The sequence below is a fragment of the Bradysia coprophila genome (genome assembly GCF_014529535.1).
Source record: "Bradysia coprophila strain Holo2 chromosome IV unlocalized genomic scaffold, BU_Bcop_v1 contig_81, whole genome shotgun sequence".
Taxonomy (NCBI): Eukaryota; Metazoa; Arthropoda; class Insecta; order Diptera; family Sciaridae; genus Bradysia; species Bradysia coprophila.
Window position 1 is genome coordinate 804,985 of NW_023503375.1, and position 19,379 is coordinate 824,363.

At 35.3% G+C, this 19,379-nt stretch overlaps 3 protein-coding genes and 1 long non-coding RNA gene across 7 annotated transcripts in view; 2 read left to right on the forward strand and 2 right to left on the reverse strand.

Moving 5' to 3' along the window:
• Positions 1-9,427, reverse strand: part of LOC119072190 (trehalase-like) — a 26,375-nt gene extending 16,948 nt beyond the window's left edge. For 2 of the 3 annotated variants that reach the window (XM_037177349.1, XM_037177353.1), the window contains exon 1: positions 9,276-9,427. In XM_037177349.1, the coding sequence (XP_037033244.1) occupies positions 9,276-9,412 (137 nt within the window). In that variant the 5' untranslated portion in view covers positions 9,413-9,427. Of the gene's footprint in view, positions 1-5,941; positions 6,333-9,275 lie in introns of those variants that run through there. The other variant, XM_037177352.1, reaches the window with a different exon arrangement.
• Positions 1-14,877, forward strand: part of LOC119072198 — a 15,689-nt gene extending 812 nt beyond the window's left edge. The window contains exons 2-4 of the long non-coding RNA XR_005086809.1: positions 5,814-5,820; positions 7,897-7,899; positions 14,718-14,877. This is a non-coding gene — a long non-coding RNA (uncharacterized LOC119072198). The remainder of the gene's footprint in view (positions 1-5,813; positions 5,821-7,896; positions 7,900-14,717) is intronic.
• On the forward strand, positions 10,103-11,079 carry LOC119072195. Its single transcript, XM_037177366.1, has 3 exons — positions 10,103-10,318; positions 10,390-10,596; positions 10,660-11,079. Exons 1-3 carry the CDS (start codon positions 10,262-10,264, stop codon positions 10,900-10,902), a joined length of 507 nt encoding a protein of 168 aa, XP_037033261.1. The 5' UTR covers positions 10,103-10,261; the 3' UTR covers positions 10,903-11,079.
• Positions 11,883-18,801, reverse strand: LOC119072194 (gastrula zinc finger protein XlCGF57.1-like). Of its 2 annotated transcripts, XM_037177364.1 has the most exons (5): positions 18,695-18,793; positions 15,577-16,206; positions 13,077-13,223; positions 12,771-13,007; positions 11,883-12,682 (listed from the first exon to the last, which is right to left on the reverse strand). In XM_037177364.1, the coding sequence occupies exons 2-5, from the start codon at positions 16,069-16,071 to the stop codon at positions 12,068-12,070; spliced, it is 1,494 nt and encodes a 497-aa protein (XP_037033259.1). In that variant the 5' UTR covers positions 16,072-16,206; positions 18,695-18,793; the 3' UTR covers positions 11,883-12,067. The 2 variants fall into 2 exon arrangements, with proteins under 2 accessions (XP_037033259.1, XP_037033260.1); XM_037177365.1 differs by lacking the exon at positions 15,577-16,206 and having other exon boundaries at positions 18,695-18,801.
• Positions 18,802-19,379: the final 578 nt, after the last annotated feature.

Consider the following 19,379-nt stretch of genomic DNA (forward strand, 5'->3'; position numbering starts at 1 on the left):
GCGCAATCATCAACTTTTTTTATTCGTTTTATGATTGCGAGTTAATTAAATTAATTGTCAACGCGTTAAAGCTCTATCGAAATGACACTATAAAATATCTACTAGTACAACTACAAAGTATATAATGCTGGTGGTAATACTGGTATAATATCAGCCCTTTAAAAAAAAAAAAATCACTGAAACATTTATATCCACAAAATTATATCACAAACAGCGGAATAGTAGTATAACAGCGCGGTTTCAAACCGATCCGATTAAAACAAACGCCTCTGTTTGTTTATTTATTTTTGTTTAATTTTATATAAAACTGTAACATTTTTATTACACCACACCGCGAGTGCATTATGCGAGACCAATAGTTCGTTAATGAATTACGCGGCAATGAAAAAGTTGACGCGAACCTTATTCTCTGTATCAAAATGTACTGAACTCCCAGCAATTCAGTTTTTTTTTCAGTGATGAGAAGTGAGAGGTTTTTTTTATTATGTTAGTAGTGTAGTTCGTTGTATATTATACTTATACTGTGGTATGTCACACGTCGAAACGATTTATACAATTATTGTGTTTCATTTGAATATTTGTGTACATTAATAAAATGTATCTAGTTAATGACGGTCGGGAGAGTTGTACGTCAATTGTATTTTTCTGTACCCGTTTGTAAATGGATCAATTCAATATTTACAAATTAGAGAACCTTATGATTAACCATTCATTGTTGTCGTTTCGTGGAATATCAAGAATCAGTAAGGACCGTAACAGACTTATAGAAACAACATTGAACTTGAATAATTTTTAACGAAAGAAAAGCTCATTATATTCTTGAAAGCTTAGTAGCACTTTGAAGGTGAACCGCTCGACCCAACCTCCTATAACATATATAACTAGCCAGCGGTCATCGTCAGACCATTAGGATTTACCCAATAGTTTATAATCTATTGCTCTCTTATTTACCACTTTCAGACGACACACACATTCAACACATCTCTATTTATGCAAAATCAGGTTTCATATCGTGAGGTGAGCAAATAAAAAAAGGAAATATCATGACCTTGACTCAAACATACTTTTTATAGTCGTTGTTTTCATTACAAAATGGTAACCAATTCAATTGTACATTCAATCGAACTGGGGGGAAGTGAAAGGAAATCCGATTACGTGTTTTTAACACCTGGTATATGCTGTACGGTCCATTTATATCTAATGTTACCAACAATTTGTTATCAATCAGATAAATTATTGTACAGAAATGCCATTAATAATTTATGGATAATTACAGATTCAATTGTTTCATTGATTTGTCGTAATGCAATACGACCTTAGAGTTATTGCGGTTGAAATAATTAGGTATAATGAACCGAATGTAGGCTATTAGATCTATTTAAGACATTTTCATCGGAACCATAGACAAACATACACTTTAAGGGCCAAACACGATTTTGTACACAAAGTCAAGCCAAAGTAAAATACGAAAGTTATGGGACCTTTATTAACTTGAATGTGTACTTATGTTGAAATTTTCCATACTATACACATCGTACTTACGTATCACATACGTAATAGTACATTACGTCCTTGTTTCGAGTTTTTTTTTAACCAAGAGGCAGAGCCGAAGGCGAGGACTATAATCCCTCGAGGCAAAACAACAATCTTCAAACAATTACGTAAGGTATTTTACTTGCGAAGCCCTGCGAAAATGAAAGTTATCGCCAGTGTCAATGGTGCTGCATGTAAAATTCGATTTATTTTGGGTTCAACGTTTTCGCTTCGTAAATCCAATCCATCTCTATTTGCACGGCAGAGTAAAATAAACCAGGCAGGAGCGGTTCATTTTCGAAACGTCAAATAAGGGACCTAATACACTGGATGAAAATGAACTCAAATGAACACTGACATACATTGAAAAAAATTTATTCGCAAAAAATATAGGGCTACTAGATTATTCAGGTCCCTAGTCAAATCAGCGCTCCTGCCTGGCTAACTTTACTCTGTCGTGCTATTTGTGATCGGAACATTTTCAAATCAAATGTCAAAAACATTTTTTTTGTTGATGTCAAAATTAATATGATAAAGCATGACACTGCTACTGGCCTTCCCACTCGTACCAAGACCAAGAAAGGAGTGTCTAAACGAAAGAAATGCAAAGTCTATTCCGATACCATCCAAATATGTTCTATGTTACTGCTAGGAGAAGTGCTATGGCTAAGGATTAAATACCGAAACGAGATATTGTCAATTATCTAACCTTGAAAATTAAAACAAATCAAAGTGAGATTCCCCGCGGTTCGGTTGCAAGAACTCTTATTCAAATGCCATTTAACAGCAAGAGGTCTTGAACTCTTTTTCTTTTTACCGAATTGAAATGTTTTGAATAAGCGGTTTGAACTGGTTCACCACTTTGCTGTAATGAAACTGCGCAGAAAGTTTTTTTTTGCAGTTCCTGTCTTCATGTCATGTTTTATTATTATAACAATAAAGCGAATTTAACGACAATTTTTCAATTTAGATTCATTTCATTTCAAGTGGTCTATTTTTATGCTGAGATTAAACTAAAGAAATATTTTCGGTTCTTCTTATTCACTTAATGTGGTGTCACTAAATTTAAACAAGCGACAAAACAATTGATACGGCTGTAGCAGTCTCAGGAAACATGTATAATACGAAATTCCATATCAATCTTGAACCACATGTAGCTATGTTATCACATAATAAAGAGTTCCGACATACGAACACAAAGACATTTCTCGTTGGTGTCACCCTGCAGTAAATATACTCCTACAATACGATTACCGACAAAACAATAAAAGCTTTTGATACGCAGAAATGTAAACCCGGTAAATTTTCCACAACACACGCGTATTTACAGTTTTGCGCATGAGCTTTACAATATCGTCATCGATGAGCGAATAACTCATCTTAGAGAGGATTTTCCATTTAACACGTGAAATGCGCTCTTTGATGACGCAAACAAAGCTTCTGAAAGCTTCTTGAATGAAAACAGTCTAATAAATCAGACATTCAATCATAAATTACATGCAACCTGCAGCCAACATATCATTCAATATTTTGATTTAAGCTAATTTGTTGATAGCGTAACGATCGATAATAAATAAAATAAAATTCGCATGATCCAACACTGATGCAATTATCATAATTAAATGTGTAAATATAGTCGGGCATATGTTGATGTAGTAGACGCAAGTTTATCGTTGATATCTTTTATGTGCGACCGTTATCTACTAAAAACGTGCGATATAAACAATGAAGATAAGAATATTGGAGTGTCGGTTTGAACTTTGTGGTACTAAAATTCAACGTTACAATTTTGAGTTCAAAGTATCTATAATTTTGAAAGTGAATTTATTCAGGGAACTGGTTTAATGTTTCTCTCGGCTCATTGGCTCAAGGTTTTATATTAGGATCTTGCGAAGAAACTTATCGTACGACAGAAAAAGACGACAAAAATCAGCAATTAGTTGTGGTACGTGTACTATAATAGAAGCAAAACGAATGTTTAAACAAATGAAGTAATAAATGTCGTATCTAACATTAGCCCGTACGGTTAACGAAAGAACTGGCAGCATGACTTATTTGCTGTTTCTAAGCTCTGGGGTCTTGACAATACTGCTACTGGTTATTCAAGCTACGCAAATGGATAATGGATAATGAAGGATCGGTTTCAATAATTCACCTTTTTTTAGACCTACCACACCCGCACATGGACGTCTTATTAGACGATATTAGTCAAAGAATTTCAATTCATTTTTAAGAAACTAAAATGCAAAATCCGTCTCATCTATCGGTATTTGGTTGAGTCTGTACCTATGACCACCAACTCGTCATTGTGCAATGTTTTGCTGATCTAAAAATATGTGTTCTAAGAGGTGTAGAACTACCAATTTGAAATAATAATCCAATTCATTTTACTCCGTTCACATGTGATAAGTATCGGCTTATCTAACCATTATTATTCAGACACATGTGAAATTGGATAAGCACATCACAGCTCAGTGGTCAAATGTTTTGAAAGAAAAATTCGATGCGTCCTTTATGTCGAATTTTGTAAATACTGACCATGCTGCATTACAGCACATTCGTAAATATTTAATAATCCCAACAGTTTCAAGTCTGCTTTTAAATTTATTTATTTACAGATCGGAACATACATATAGTGCATAGTGTGTGATGAGTGTGAGTGTGTGAATGAGAGATCTTAATTAACTGCACTAAAAATTAACATATGGAACACATGTTAATTACACCATTATATAGGTGTATAATGAGCAGTGTGTTCATTCATATTTGATAAAAAAAACTTGTCAACCAAAATTAGCACATTTATTGCATTTATGTCATCATACTGCAAATTTTACGAAACCAACGCTAATATCTTAGATTCCTAGTTATAATTGGACTATACCTTTGCAGTTAGTACACGAGTCACGGAATTCTTTTCAAAATAAGGAGAAAATCAACTGAGACCAGCTTTTTTAAGTCAATGCAGCGACCTTTTTTATGTACTCCAGTGTATCAATATTCATTATAATCAGCATCAGCAGCGCAATCGGAGTAAATGGATTTCAATCTATACATACATTTTCGTTGGCTTTTTTTTAAGAGGAACATTGTGCCTAAGCATCTAGTGCCGAAATGGATATTTATGACATCAAGGGCACGTGAGCCTAATAAAGTACATTTTATGCCACTGAGGCGTCTAAAGTTTGCAAATTTTGCATATTATAATGCTTGGTGGCATAAAATACATTTATCACTCGGTGGCGTGAATAACTTTTAAGGCACTAGTGTGTGTGTTCCAAAATTATGCCTTAACTAAAATTTTGGTGGACACAATGTATTGTTAACATTGGTTTCGCCTCGACAGAAACATTTTCTATTCAACGCTAGTATTACCAATTTTTAAATGTTAAGAAGGAATTAATTTGACAACGAGGATCGAGGACTTGTTGTGTGGAAGAATATACGGAAAGGATTTGTCTCAGATCATATTTTTGGAAAATACTTTGTCCTGATCTCCCAAAACTTGCTAAAAATGTCCTAAAATTTCCCTGGAAAACAGTAGTAAAATTTAGGTAGTTTTGAAAACATTTTATGAATTTCAAAAAATTGGTTCGTCTCGAAATTTTGTGGCACTGAAGTTTTGATCATAAAATTTGATTGCAGTGATCGCCAAAAATTCTATATATTCTTATTAGTGCAGTGGTTATATTACAAAACGTTGTGAAAGTTCTGACAAAATTGAACCATAAAGTCTTACAAGACTACCACGTGAAAAATATGCCAATTGCTTACAAATTGCATAATTCCTTCAATGATTTTTGTTTTAAGGACAGAAAATGTTGTGGCACAGTAATGCACTATTTGAGCGCCGGCAACGCTGACAAGGTCAGGATGGCTAGATTTTCTGATGACAAACTAGTTAAACGTGTTCCATTTCATAATAACACGCTTTGTGAGTCCTGAGTCGGATACCTATATCGCTTCTGTAACACTTGGCAACAATAAGGAGTCTGTATTAAATGCACATGAAGCCTATACATTCCACACACAATTCCAATGTAGAATAGCACTGTTTTTGAGAGGTACGAAAGGGAAATGAAGAGAATATTTACTATAGCGAAGGTCAGTTGCAGTGTTTATATGAACCCTGTTTATAGTCTTGTCGAAAAGAGTCACGTTTTCTGGTGTTACGTAAATTAATTTTTAAATTACGTCGGCAAACTTGAAAGTGTACCTATTGCCTGACACTGCTTGAGCTTAAATTCAATTATTTAAATTTTTCTTTTCCAAATAAAAAGACTTGAAGTTCTACGTACTCTGAATGAAAGTCATTGTTAAAATTTAGAGCTTTTTTCTCTGAGAATTATACTTCCACCACAAAAAAAAAATGAAACAAAAATACGACAGAATCGTGTCTACAACTCACCTAGCGGTTATGGTTTTATTGCCACTATCTTCCATTGGAATTCCAATATTTAACAGATTTATTTAAATCGTAGAACCAAAAAAACACTTCAACTTTGTTATTTAAACTGGTACAATCGTTTCACTCCTAGTTCCACTTTCGATTGGCTGTGTGTAGGAAAAGACGTGTGCTTTTTTTCGCAAAACCGTACACACAATCTTGGCAACGAATGTTATTGAAATAAAAAACTTTGCACAGAACGCCGCACCAAACTCTCAACTTCTGTGAGTTTGACTGTTGAGTGAATTTTAAAAATACGTTAACATTATTCAATGGGGCACGATATACGTAGTGAAATGTGGCGTTGTAAAGAGTGAGGAAAAATTCGTATAGTCTTAGTATGTAATAAACACGATACATAAAAAATTGTGCTGTGTGTACAATCCATTTACAAAATATCTATCGATATGTACTCCATGTGGATAGCGAAAAGATATAAAACTTTGTTTAAATACATATTTACTCATGGAGGCCTGGCAACTGGTATCTAGACATATCTTGTATTATAACACACACTAATGAATGAGTGAATGTGCGCAATCACGATATTATAGTTGGATATACAAACTACCTATAACATCGTCGACGTGTTGGTGAATTGAGTTCATTTCAATGAATTTGTAAGTATTTTTTTGGGAACAGGGTAACATTGAATTTTAGTGATTACATGTAAGATTCAGTGCTGTTTTACGTGTGCATTTGGATCACGAGTAATCGTGATCATATATTCATTATGTACAGTGACTGGCTAATATATATGCAAAAGAGCTACTAAATTGGATTTGTCACACGATCGCACGAGCAATTACTGCATTTGTTGATTACACTAAATTTTTACTTCCTCCCCCTGATATTTTAATTGAAAAAAAAAAAATTGTGAACGGTAACTTAACTCGAGTATATCCAAACACTGAGGTACGATACACTGATGTCAGTTGTTTTTCAGGTTGATGAAAAATATTCTGAAAAGAAAATATTTGCTCTTACGCAAAACAATTTTGTTTAACGAAATAATGAAAACATTCGGATGAAATTTGCTTGATTAATCACTTTGCGACTTCGCATTTTGGCGTATTTCTTCGTCTATCACCATGGTATAGTAGTTGCGCTTGCGAAAATGTTTTTTTGCGTCTCTGCTATCTTAAGCTTGGTTTAAACATTTCAATCATATATAGATCTTGGGAGATTAAAACAATTTTCTTAATGCCTTGACTTCCCACCTGACCGACTGTACATACAATTGTTATTAAATTTCGTAACGAGTGTAACGCTTGAGATCAATACCGTCCAATTGAAATAAAAAATGTGAGCAACGCCAATAAAAATGTAAGCGAAACAGGCATAAACGGTTCTGATTTGAATAAACAAAAGGAAATAAAAAAAAACTTGAATTGCAAATTGTAAATTGTCGTGAACGAAAATCAAATTTTATTATTCTGAGATAAGGAAAGGCGCTTAAAGCTGACCAATACAATTTGGTATGAAGAAAATTGAATTGTACATAGGAAATGAGACCCACAACCTTATACAGGCAGATATGTCTTCTATTAAATACAGAAGAGGCAGCGATAATGCTCGATTTCCACTTACCAAGAAAGTACTCTGTGTAGAGACAAAATTGATTTTTTTTTAAATTTTTGCTTTGTTTACATGAAAGCTTGCTCTGAGTACTTTTTGTTGAGTGAAAACCATACTTAAGTGATGGGTTCTAGCTTGGATTCTATTATAATAGACAAAGCAATATTATGACAAGTGAAATAATAGCAGGTTACATTGGATGCTGTGAAAGTAATTCATTACGTGAGGCAACCATTTTGTCATAGACGCAAATCGCAAGTGGGTTTTTGAGAAACAAGTTTCGATAACTGTCTTTTTGACAAGTGTAGAGTTTATATACAACTACACTTGTCGAAAAGACAGTTGCAGAAGCAAGTTGCTCAAAGACAAAGACGTACAAGTAATGAAGTACATAGCATCATCCAATGTATTGCGGTTTAGTTCCTGCCCATGCGAAAGTTGACAATCACAAAAGAATTCACGTAAAATGAATCGAAAATAGTCTACAGTCTACATACAACGGATCATTATCTGAAGGGGCAAATTGCAAAGTAATGATCCACTTTCGCATTTGTCAGATAACGAGAGATACTGTCTCCATCTGTTGAAAGGTTGAAAATATTTAGGTGGACAGAAGTAATAGATTCTTTAAGAGCGCTCACCCCTTGGCAATTTTCTAGTCTACATTTGTGCGCAAAAATATTCGTTTTTTGATGATTTCTCTGAACCAAAATCTTTTTTTGAAAAAGGAAAACCATTAAAGCATGCAAAAATGTGTTACTTTTAAGGGAAAAATTGGTTTGTGGTCGATAACTTAACCCACTTGGAGAAACCTTTGCAAAACACATAAATTTACACATTTGCAAAGGTTTCTCTAAGTGGAATAAGTTGTCATCCACAAACCAATTTTTCCCTTAAAGCTAACACATTTTTGCATGCTTTAATGGTTTTACTTTTTCAAAAAAAGATTTTGGTTCAGAGAAATCATCAAAAAACGAATATTTTTGCGCACAAATGTAGGCTAGAAAATTGCCAAGGGGTGAGCGCTCTTAACTTTACTAGTGTTTTTCTTGTCGCATCGTCTGTAAAAGGTTAAAAAGTAAAGCATGACAATGTTACCTTTAAATCTTCTCAGAATAATTACGACCAACATCAGTCAAAGTATTTGTATTTGTCGAATTCAATGTAGACCTTATTGTTGCACTAAGTCAGCATTTTAATGTAACATTTCGTAACAACTAAATTTTTTTAAATTTCAATGTCATGATAGGACACATCCATCATAAATAATTAAATTTTATTCGACATGTCGTTATGACGAGACCTTCAACATTTTTTTCCATATCAAGAACTATTAATAAATCAGTTTTTATTCAAAGCAAATCTGTAATGCACATCGTCCAGATATAGTCGGTCACACAACACTTAGAGTGTGCAAGAACAAATTCATCAAAAGTTAAATGTTTTGTTTGTTAGGTCGCAAATTAATAAAAATTATTTTTTTTGCTAGCGGAAAATAAACAGAGAGATTTTCGACTATCACATCCAACATCAAAACAGTTCCATAAATTTTCCGCTAATTTGTTTTCGCATAGAAAAGTTTGTCAAAAAAGCGATGCTCACAGTGGCACCGCGAAGCTTTAACAAAGTTAAATTAACATTCCTTCTCAACGATATGAAATCGTATTCCATTCGAATATGTACGATTGTATACCACACAGTCATTGTAGTCACTTACCGATTCTCACACGCTCTCAATAATGTGGTCACAAAATGACGAATTACACTTGAACTGTTTAGAATATCCGATCGAGATTTACTATTTGATATGCAAATTGATTTGCGGACATATCTGAATGTTTGGAAACAAAACATGTTTCTTTTATGCAACGGAATTAGCACTAAAATCTAAGATTATAACACAACATCGAGGTGAAAATAACTCATCCGAAGGCAAATTGTCAACTTTACTCAATACAAATACGAACCATCACACAAACGTAATGATAAGAAGTTCATCGTACTTTTGAGTTGTGTGTTCGTAGACTTTTATTTTCGTTGGTGCGTACGATCGTCGAAATATTTGTGTCTTTCAAATGCACAACTTACCGTATAGTGCTAATCGAGATGATCTATTGGCATCACGTTCTTGAAATGTAAACTTTATTCTTTACCGGTTTTCGGTCTTCTGATTTGAAGGCCATAAGCGAACAACCTGTTTAAGATTATGTCTAAGATGTTAATCTAATTAAGAATAAATTAGTAAGAAACGTTGCTATAATGCTTGCAGAACTATATATATGAAAGACCTCTCATTCATATATCATAGAACAACATGCTTCGATGTTTTAACATTTGATAGTCTAGATTTGCCTTGTACTTTCGGTTCTTAAATAAAACTTAGATTCTTACGTAAGGGTAAATTGCACTTCAAAAAACATTTAAATTAAAGAAGAAAAGCTGACGAAACCAAGTCACTTTTGATGGGTATAAAACTGACGAATTCATGCGTCCTGTGTGGAAGTTTCAGTAAGTAAAATTTTAATTCTAATAGAAGCAAAGTGTGCTGCTTGCTTTCTTTAATCGATATTTCAACCGTTAATCGGAGTAACCGCTTCGGCACTCAATTCTGAAAACTCTAAGACGTTCATCAATTTATTTTCCACATTCAATTTTGTTCGAATCATTCTTAACTTCCTGAATATTTTTCGCAAAATCTTCACCATGTCGTCTCCAATACCTCTTCTTAAAGATGACAATGTCATAATTGGGGATGGTATTGTGCGTATTTTACTTTATTTAACTTCAGAAGTTGTTCCACATAATTTCAAGAACTTCCCATTTATTTTCAGCATGCGACGGAGCAAGTTCAGAGCCAAAACGCAACGTCAGGTCAAGAAAATAGCAAGGTTGGTGGTACTAAAAATGATGACACTACAATAAGTGCTCACGAACCAGTTAAAGAAGTTAATAAATCCGATCCGTCGACTTCTGCTGCAGCAAGGGCTACGGTTTCATCAGTTCGACAATTTGATGATGAAGAAAGTGAAGAGACTATGGTAAGTGCATTGTGACTGTGTGTTATGCGGTCGTTGCCCATAATCTCTCTTCTTCATTTTAAGAGTACGCCATCCACATCTACTGTTTCAATTGAAGCAGTTGAATCTCCCGAACCAAAACCTACTGGATCTGCAGACGTGTCGACAGGAAGAATACTTTTGAAGCGTCGACGTTCGCGTATAAGCATGCCAGCTGTAAGTGTCGCTGAAGAAGTGGACTCGGCACCACCTTCGGCCAAAAAACGAAGTCAGAAGAAGCAAATGGTTGCCCTATTCTTGGAATCGGATTATCCACGCAGAAAATAGTATCGCCGGAGAGAGTGTGTTCAGTCAAAATTCGTTTCGTGATAATTCTGTCCAGATATTCGAGTACAATTATTTATATTTCAGCTTTCCCATGTGGAGGGGGAGTGAAAATATGACCACAAATATACAATAATTATGGGATCGGAACTGCTGTTTTCTATGACCTCAGCTCCAAAGACAGTACCTTTGGGTATACTTTGGCTTTAGTGCAGGGAGTGTGCATGGTGTCCGATTTTGTACCGGCTTTCGTGATTTACATCGGCGAGTTTAAGCTTACCTTAACCCTATTCGACTTTGACTACAATGAAGTTTGTAACACTCCACATGACGGTTACTGTAAGCTGTCAAGTAAACGCATCTGTGGTGATCGGGATAAATGCATTTTTATTACCGTTTTCCCGCATCTTCTACAATTAAAGATAAAAGCAAACACCTGGGCTATGTCCTCAATTCGAGAAGTCGGAGTTAGAGTGTCTATTTTGGTCAATTGATTAAACAGTTAAAGAATTGTGCATGCAAAGGAACGACATCACGAGAAAAATTCTAAAATTTGCTCAGGCAACATTCAAAAGGTATGTCACGCGTGATGACTATTTGCATCTACTTCTATCCTATTTTCAACCATATCTTGCATCTCTTTCATACGCGTGACATACTCTTTGATTCATCACCCTCGTCAAATATGTGGCAACAACTATTGAAGTAATAGATTCTGTGATAAAAAACAGTTAAAGATTCCATAATTACACCTTGTGCCTTCTGCAGAAGATGACTACACAGAATAAATCCAAGCCTCATTTGCCTGATTTCAATATATTTCGGTACTGGGCTAGTAGGGCTGCAACTCTGTCAAAATAACCATTTTTTTAGGAAGTCCACGTCAATATTGCTTAGAATTCGAACGTTTAGAATATAGATGAAAAGACGGAGTAAGTCGATTCACGACCATTGCTTAGCCAATCACAGACGTTGTAATTGTTACGTGAAATGCTTGTAATTTTATTGTTAATCTTCAACTCGTTTTACATAATATGGCTTAAAGACTAGACTTTGGAAAAATATTTGGTATATCAAACTAAAACGCTTAAATGTTAAATGGCAGCACAATGCAGTTTAATTGGATTAATACACAGTCTCACACGAACGATCGACAATTTTCCTAAACTCATTTCCCATTGAAATTTTTCATCGCTAACTCTTCAAGAACCTCATCAACACTTTTACGTTGTCGTTCGTAGTCTTTCATCAATTTTTCCGGCACCGTCCACTTCAAAAAGTGGCTCACATTCGCTCGTAGTTTCTCCGTTTCCGTTTGATCATCTTCGCAACACGGTTGACCTGACGTTTTCAATGCAGAAATAAGGACGTTGTCTATCAACCGCTTCTCGAATCCCAATTGCTTCAATCGTTGTGGAGTTGATATCCTCTTCAGCAGTACTGCCACCAGCAGCCGAATACGCGTCAAGGCTCTAGCTGTTGTTGTCGTATCGAGGTACTGTCCATGGCTGTCGTAGCTGTTTTCCGGATCTTCATCTTCTATTGAGCGATGCTTCATGTCGTTGTGTTGTTGTAATTCTATTTTTGTGCGGAAAAACGTATTACACGTTCGGCAAAGGTACGATTCAAGCTTGTTGTGAATGGCACGCATGTGTGTTTTCAGGTGGGGAAGTTGAGAAAATGTCGATTCGTTGCAAATCGGGCAGGAGAAGGGCTTCTCTCCGGTGTGTTTTCGGACGTGTAATCTCAACACACTCGAATGACCAAAGGACTTGAGGCACACCTTGAAAAAATGAACAGAAATAATGTGTTACCCGAAATGAAATACCGGATTGACCTCGCGTATTGACAATAACGACTTTTAAACATACCATACAGCGGAACGGACGCTCTCCTGAATGAACCCTTGAATGGACCTTCAATTGAGAGTTTTGGGCAAATGTTGCATTGCAAACGGTACAAGCGTAGATTTTGTGTTGTTCATGTGTTTGCAGATGCTGTGTTAAATGACCTTTGAACGATCGCTTGCAAATGCCACAAGTGAATGATTTGACATTTTTATGGTAGCTGTTGATGTGCTTCTTCAGCGCATCGATTCGTAGAAACGTCTGAGCAGAGCAAATTGATATTCTGTTGGTGACTGCCTTGGTTAATTCATTTCAAATTCCAACACTTACCTTCCCACAAATTTCACAACAGCAATCCTTAATGCCATAGTGAGCCTTCAGATGACTTCGTAAATTTGCCGTATTTGTAAATGTTGCCGGACACTTCGAGCATCCAACTTTTTTCGAATTTGCATGTGAGACCATATGTTGAGTAACCTATCGATGTACAGTAACAGTAAAAGATTAATACTGGTGATAAAAGAAGTCTAAATTACACAAAAACACTCAATGCAATGCAATGCAAAAAAAAAAAACACAAAAATCATCCCAGCAGTGAGCAACACGCAGACATATTTTAATATCCAAGCTATCGGTCCGCCTGTGCAGAATTATCATTCTCCTAAAAAATCAAAGTTCAACGAAGTTCAACCAATATTGTAACGAAACAATGATTCGGAAAATGTATGGTCATAGCACCTAGCATAGTGGTAGAACATTGTGTCACATCATGTCACATGGTACATTGTCGTAGTTTATTACGCTATTTGACATAAGCAATATTCTACTATTATGCTTGGTGCGTTGGTAAGGCATGATTTGGACACATTTCTTAACGGCAGGTTTTAATCTAAGTAAACTTCTTTTTAAATATTTTACTCATGAATAATCGGTCCTGTTATCGGTTCTCTTGTAGTCGTAGTACCTTGAATTTGGTCTCGAGATTACATTGCCTTGAAAAGTTCACACAACTTTTCAGAGTTGTTAAATGATCATGGGCCAGAATTTCCTCTTTTTTAAAAAGATGGGGGAAAGGTAGCGTCAGCGAATATTACAAAATTCCAAACGTTTGTCTAGGTACTATAACGTTGAAGCGATAGATTTCGAAGATTCGCTTTAAAAATCAAAATTTGCATGACGATTGGTCTGTAAAGACTTCTTTCAAATTTCAACAATTACTCAAATACTGTTCAAGTGTTATGTTTGGGGTAAAGAATAGAGTTGCATGCTCCTCATCCAAGACGACATTCATAATCCAGTAGCCATGGAACATCCTGTGTCCATGAAAGGTGCAGGGGATGTCTTGGGTGATTTGGAAAGCTCTTGATACCCAGATTACGAAAAGTTTGGGTGCCAGGCTGAAATCCTGTCAGTTTTCGGGAAAAGAGGGGGGGGGAGTTTGAAGTGCAGTGCTTCAGTTATAGGGTGTTTCAACTGCAATAAAAGTCACAGGGTGGTTCTGAAATTGGTATATAGTGTGTTTACTGAGGAACAGTGATTTTCATTTCTAACCCATTTTATGACAGTTTGGGTGAAAAAAGTAACCAAACTGATGAGACCTCGACGTTTTTTTTTTTAGTATTTCCGAACAATAGTACATTACTATGCAAGGGAAGTAAAGTGATATCTCGTATCCAGATGAGTAAAAGTAACCGAGGGCTTTAGCCCGAGGTACCTTTACTCATCGTGATACGAGATATCACTTTATTTTCCGTGTGTAGTACGACGTTTTACTATGCGAGTGATGTAAAGGCTGTTGCCTATACATGTAATAGCCTTATTACATGCACCAGCATAGTAAAAAGATTTTTCTTAGATGACTCTAGCAATCCGTTACTCATAATTTATCATTACAAATATAATTCCATTAACATCCATACACAAAACTGTCATAAAATGGGCTAGAAATAAAAATCACTGTTCCTCAGTAAGCACTCAATTCATAGAGAATTTTCCGGGCAACAATAATGTAGAACATTGCAATGATCAAAACATATTATTTCTACCTGAAAAGTGTAAAAAACAGTGAAAATATTGGTGTTTAAAAATATTTTTTCACTTTGACAGCATTTTTTGCCCACCCTGTGAAATCTTAAAATCTGAAAAAAAAATCGTAGATGTAGCAAATTCAATTCTCTGTCGATTCCATTAATAATATTTCCTCTAATTTGGTTTGAAGTGGACCAAAACGGTCAAAAACTGAAGCACTGCACTTCAAACTCCCCCCCCCCCCTCTTTTCCCGAAAACTGACAGGATTTCAGCCTGACACCCGAACTTTTCGTAATCTGGGTATCAAGAGCTTTCCAAATCACCCAAGACATCCCCTGCACCTTTCATGGACACAGGATGTTCCATGGCTACTGCATTAAGGGTGTTGAATCTTGTTTTTTTTTCCTGATATGTGAAAATTGTGCTTAACAACAAATTAACATCCTAACCAACCACCACCTGTAACTACAACTGTTAGAAAATAATAACGGTGCAAAAGAAGCAACTAAAATACAAAGAATAAAAGCTTAACGAATGAAATATTCAAATAACAAACGAGACTTGGTGAAGACTTTGAAGTGCTTTGAACACGTATACGTTTAGTGAGTCAATTAAGCTGTCTCCTAAGTGAAGCAACCAGATTACCTCCACCAATCTATAGATAAATTCAACTAGACTTAGCGAAAGATTCATAGCACTTCAATACCTTCAACCAAGTCCATAACACCACTCAGTGATACTGGTTCAAAAATCACACGACAAGACAAGTTAAACTATTCAAACTTAGAGTAGTATATTTACCTGACCACCCCTCGCAAACTTTTTCAGACAAATAAAGCAATGATACGGCTTGAAACCGGAGTGTATACGCAAATGGAGTCTAAGGCGCTCTTTGATAGGAAACGATTTTGTGCAGTAATCACAAGTGTAACTAATGTCTGTGCCGTGTTGACACGCAATATGATTTTTAAGGCACCCAGCCTGGCGAAATGTTTTATCGCATTGCGTACAAGAAAACGGTCGTTCGTCCAAATGAATTCTCAAGTGTTTTCGCAAATCGTTGCTGTAGCCGAATTCTTTTTGGCACACTTCGCACTGATATTTTTTCCGTGGTTTTCGGGCAACGTCTTCGACAACGTTGGACAAATTTTGTGCGTTCTCATTAGCATTTGGTTCGTTCGATGACGATACGGATTGTTCGCTGTTGAGCGTTGTATTGGTTTTAGTTCTCAATGACTGTCGTTTACGAGTTAATTGACATTTGGTTTGAGTTTTGTCGGTTTTCGTTTTTTTCATTCTTTAGCCCCGTTTATTGTCAATTCCTTAGCACGTTGATTACTCTTTCGCACTAATCACCATTTAATTAGAATACAATTTCTCTATTGCACCATCACCATCATCGCTATAGAGAGCGTTCTACCACCAGTCAAACTTAAAAAATTAAATTTTTTAGTTTTTCGTTTTTTTTGTTATATTTTTATTTTTGATATGTTAGTGTTGTATCGTTCAATGACTATACCAACTAGACACGTTAGTTACGATAAAAATAAATGGAAATAAAAAAAATTACTTATGCATGCACATTTTCAATAGTATAGATAGATTTACAAACAATTCAGTTGAGGTTCATTCTAGTTTGTTCAGTAAAATAATACATATGAACCGACTGCAGCAGTTAGTTATACGAAACTCTATATGTAAAGTTACAGTGACCACATTTTCGAAGAAAGTAAATTATTTTTTTTGTTTTAATTCATTCATCCATGACGCTGATTCATCAATAAAAAAATTTCAAAGAATTGCTGTAAGCATTTAGACTGAGAGCTCACATGTGGTCTCATTTGGCCACGATTTGAAACCCGTGCATTGTTGTTACACTATTTAAGAAGAATTAGATATTTACATCACATGGAGCAAACATATGACATTCCTGAATAAGTGTGAATACGTATATCGGGAGAATTGTTTTTACAAAAGTATCTGATCGAGTCGAAGGCGAGGCAACACTTATGTGTATTTAAAAAACATTCTCTCAGTCACCGCTCTTCAAGCATGAGTGGTACTCTAAATAGAGTACCGAAATAGGACAGTGTACCGAACAAATTTTGACTCGGTAAAAAATCTGTAAAAAAAATTTCAAACAAAATGGTACTCTATTTGGCAGCTGTCACTCGAAGCACTTTTGCTTGAAGTGCGTTGTTACGGTAGAAGACTTGACAAGCATAATGTGATATACCACATTTTAAGCGCGTCATGATACGAAAGCTACAAAACAAAAAAATGCAAAGAGACAAAGAAAATTAGCTCCGCTTTGCATCCATTCAAAAGGGAAAGATCGTTTTAGCAACTGAAAATGTTTCTTCTACTGAAAACATTGGTTTGGCATAACTTTAGGCACATGATGAAGTGTATTTCGTATCATGACGCTTGTAAAATGTTCCTTCTAACATTTTTAGTATTGAGCGGGACCGACCCTTCCACAAAATTTTTTCATTCTCATTTCATTATGTTATTTACCAATTTAGTTTCTCTAAGATGCAGACTGGCTGAGTTATACACACTAGTCCTATCCCCGTTAGAGTTCTTGTAGCGTTTAAAAATGGGGTCGAAATGTAGCATAGGTTTCAAACCATGGTCTTGAAATCGAACTCACTGTCGGAAAAACATCGAAAATAAAACAAAAGAAGCTTTTGAAAGCTTTTCCGAAAGAAATCCGATTTTAAAGAATCCAAAGAATTTGGTTTATTCGATATTACGATGTCTGTCCCTAATTCAAAATGTTTTCAGAATTAGACAGCATTTCTACTGCTTCAATCAAATTTTAAGTTGGAAGTAAAATTGCTTCTCAGTTGACGAAAAAAATGATTTGTAAGTCACTTTACAATGTAAATAACGTTCACTACGTACGAATATGAACTATTTCAAATGAATAATACGACTGAGTAAAGGTCAACGGTTGAGAAAAAAAATATTAAAATTTCAGTGGACAGAGGAATAATGGCATAAAATTACTTGAGAAGGTTTCACTGAATGGTTAGTAATTTGATTGTATTTGCAATCAATTATCAAAACAAACAACCAAATGTTTCGTATGTGATACGAAAGGTGTGAATATTTTGCCAAATTTACATTTCGTAATAATGTTTCTGTAGCCTCAAGACTATTGTTACATCGGAAGCTCGGCAAACGATTTAAATTTGATATTTTTTGAAGGTTCAGCGTTTCTCGCGATTTTGTAGATTCAGTTTTTAGTGCATTTGTTATTGACTTACGGCTACGATAGCTCGATCCGTTCAACTATTTAATCGTTTTGCATGCAAAACAACCACGATCTAGAAAATCGGCAATCTCTATAGGATACAAGAAGCCTATACAACAACCATACAACTATTGCTTGGGCTGTGGCAATACCGATGAATAAACAATGGCACACCCAATCTCCGGTTCGGTGGTTACTCAGTCTAATAGGAAAATTGTACTTTACTGTTTTTCACGTTTGATGAGCATTCACGGTTTCGTAAGATTCATTACACAAAGGGCTCAGTTAGAGGATGAGTCTTAAAGTTGCACTAAATTGCTACGGATGCACAAAAATATAAACAACAACAATTCTTCGAACTATGCTCAGTAGGTAATTAGGTTAAAAGCCACACATTCCCATTACATTTGGTCTTGTTATATTAAGAGAATTGTTTGCATCGAAATTTAAATGCGAATCGTTCCCATAATAATGAGTATTTTCAAGAAAATTAATGAAAAATCTTTAAAATAATATTTGTTTCTAGGAGGTATCTTACGCAGCCTACGATTCACGTAAAAGATCTAATATTTCTCAACTAAATTGAATAACTATTGTAAGCTAAGTTGTGACTACTTCAGGGTATCTGAACGGTTATAATGAAACACTGCAAACACTTACATATTTATCGACTGTATGCGGAATTTCTAAATTTATTTACAAAAATAACAATTTGTATTGACGATAATGAAATGTCTTCTTGGTCTTCTTTGTTAAACTGTCACAGCTGCGGCTGCTCTGCGCAGAGAAGGTACGAAGTACGAAACGTGAAGATCGGCACTCCAAAGAGAATTTTGCCGCCATTTTCAAAATTACTCGAATTACATATAGAATTATAGGGAAATGTTTGCTCAATGCTCAAATGTAATAGATTTTTTTTGTGGAGGTGAAGCAACTTCACTGCTATGACATTTAATGGATATTTACCAGAGCTCTGCAGAGAGAAGTTATTTCACTTTTCAACAGAAAATGGAGCGCTAGAAATACTAAAAAAGTAATTGCGCCTTCACAAGCCAATCGAGGATTTCTGTGTCTACTCATCGTCTTGAAACTTATGAAATGACTGTTTCTTTGGTTTCTTTAGACAAATGTTTAAGTACATGTCTAAATACGTAGATTGAAAATAGCTATTTACATGACCAGGCAAAAACTTTAAAGGTCCAGTTTTCGGTTACGGATCGGATCACCAATCACACGAAATAGTCACTTACATTTATTGAGTTTTGTACAGCCAGCTCAGAATAGTTACAAATATTCATGCGACTCTCTGTTTTTCTTAGTTCCACACGTTCCTCACATTTGTCAG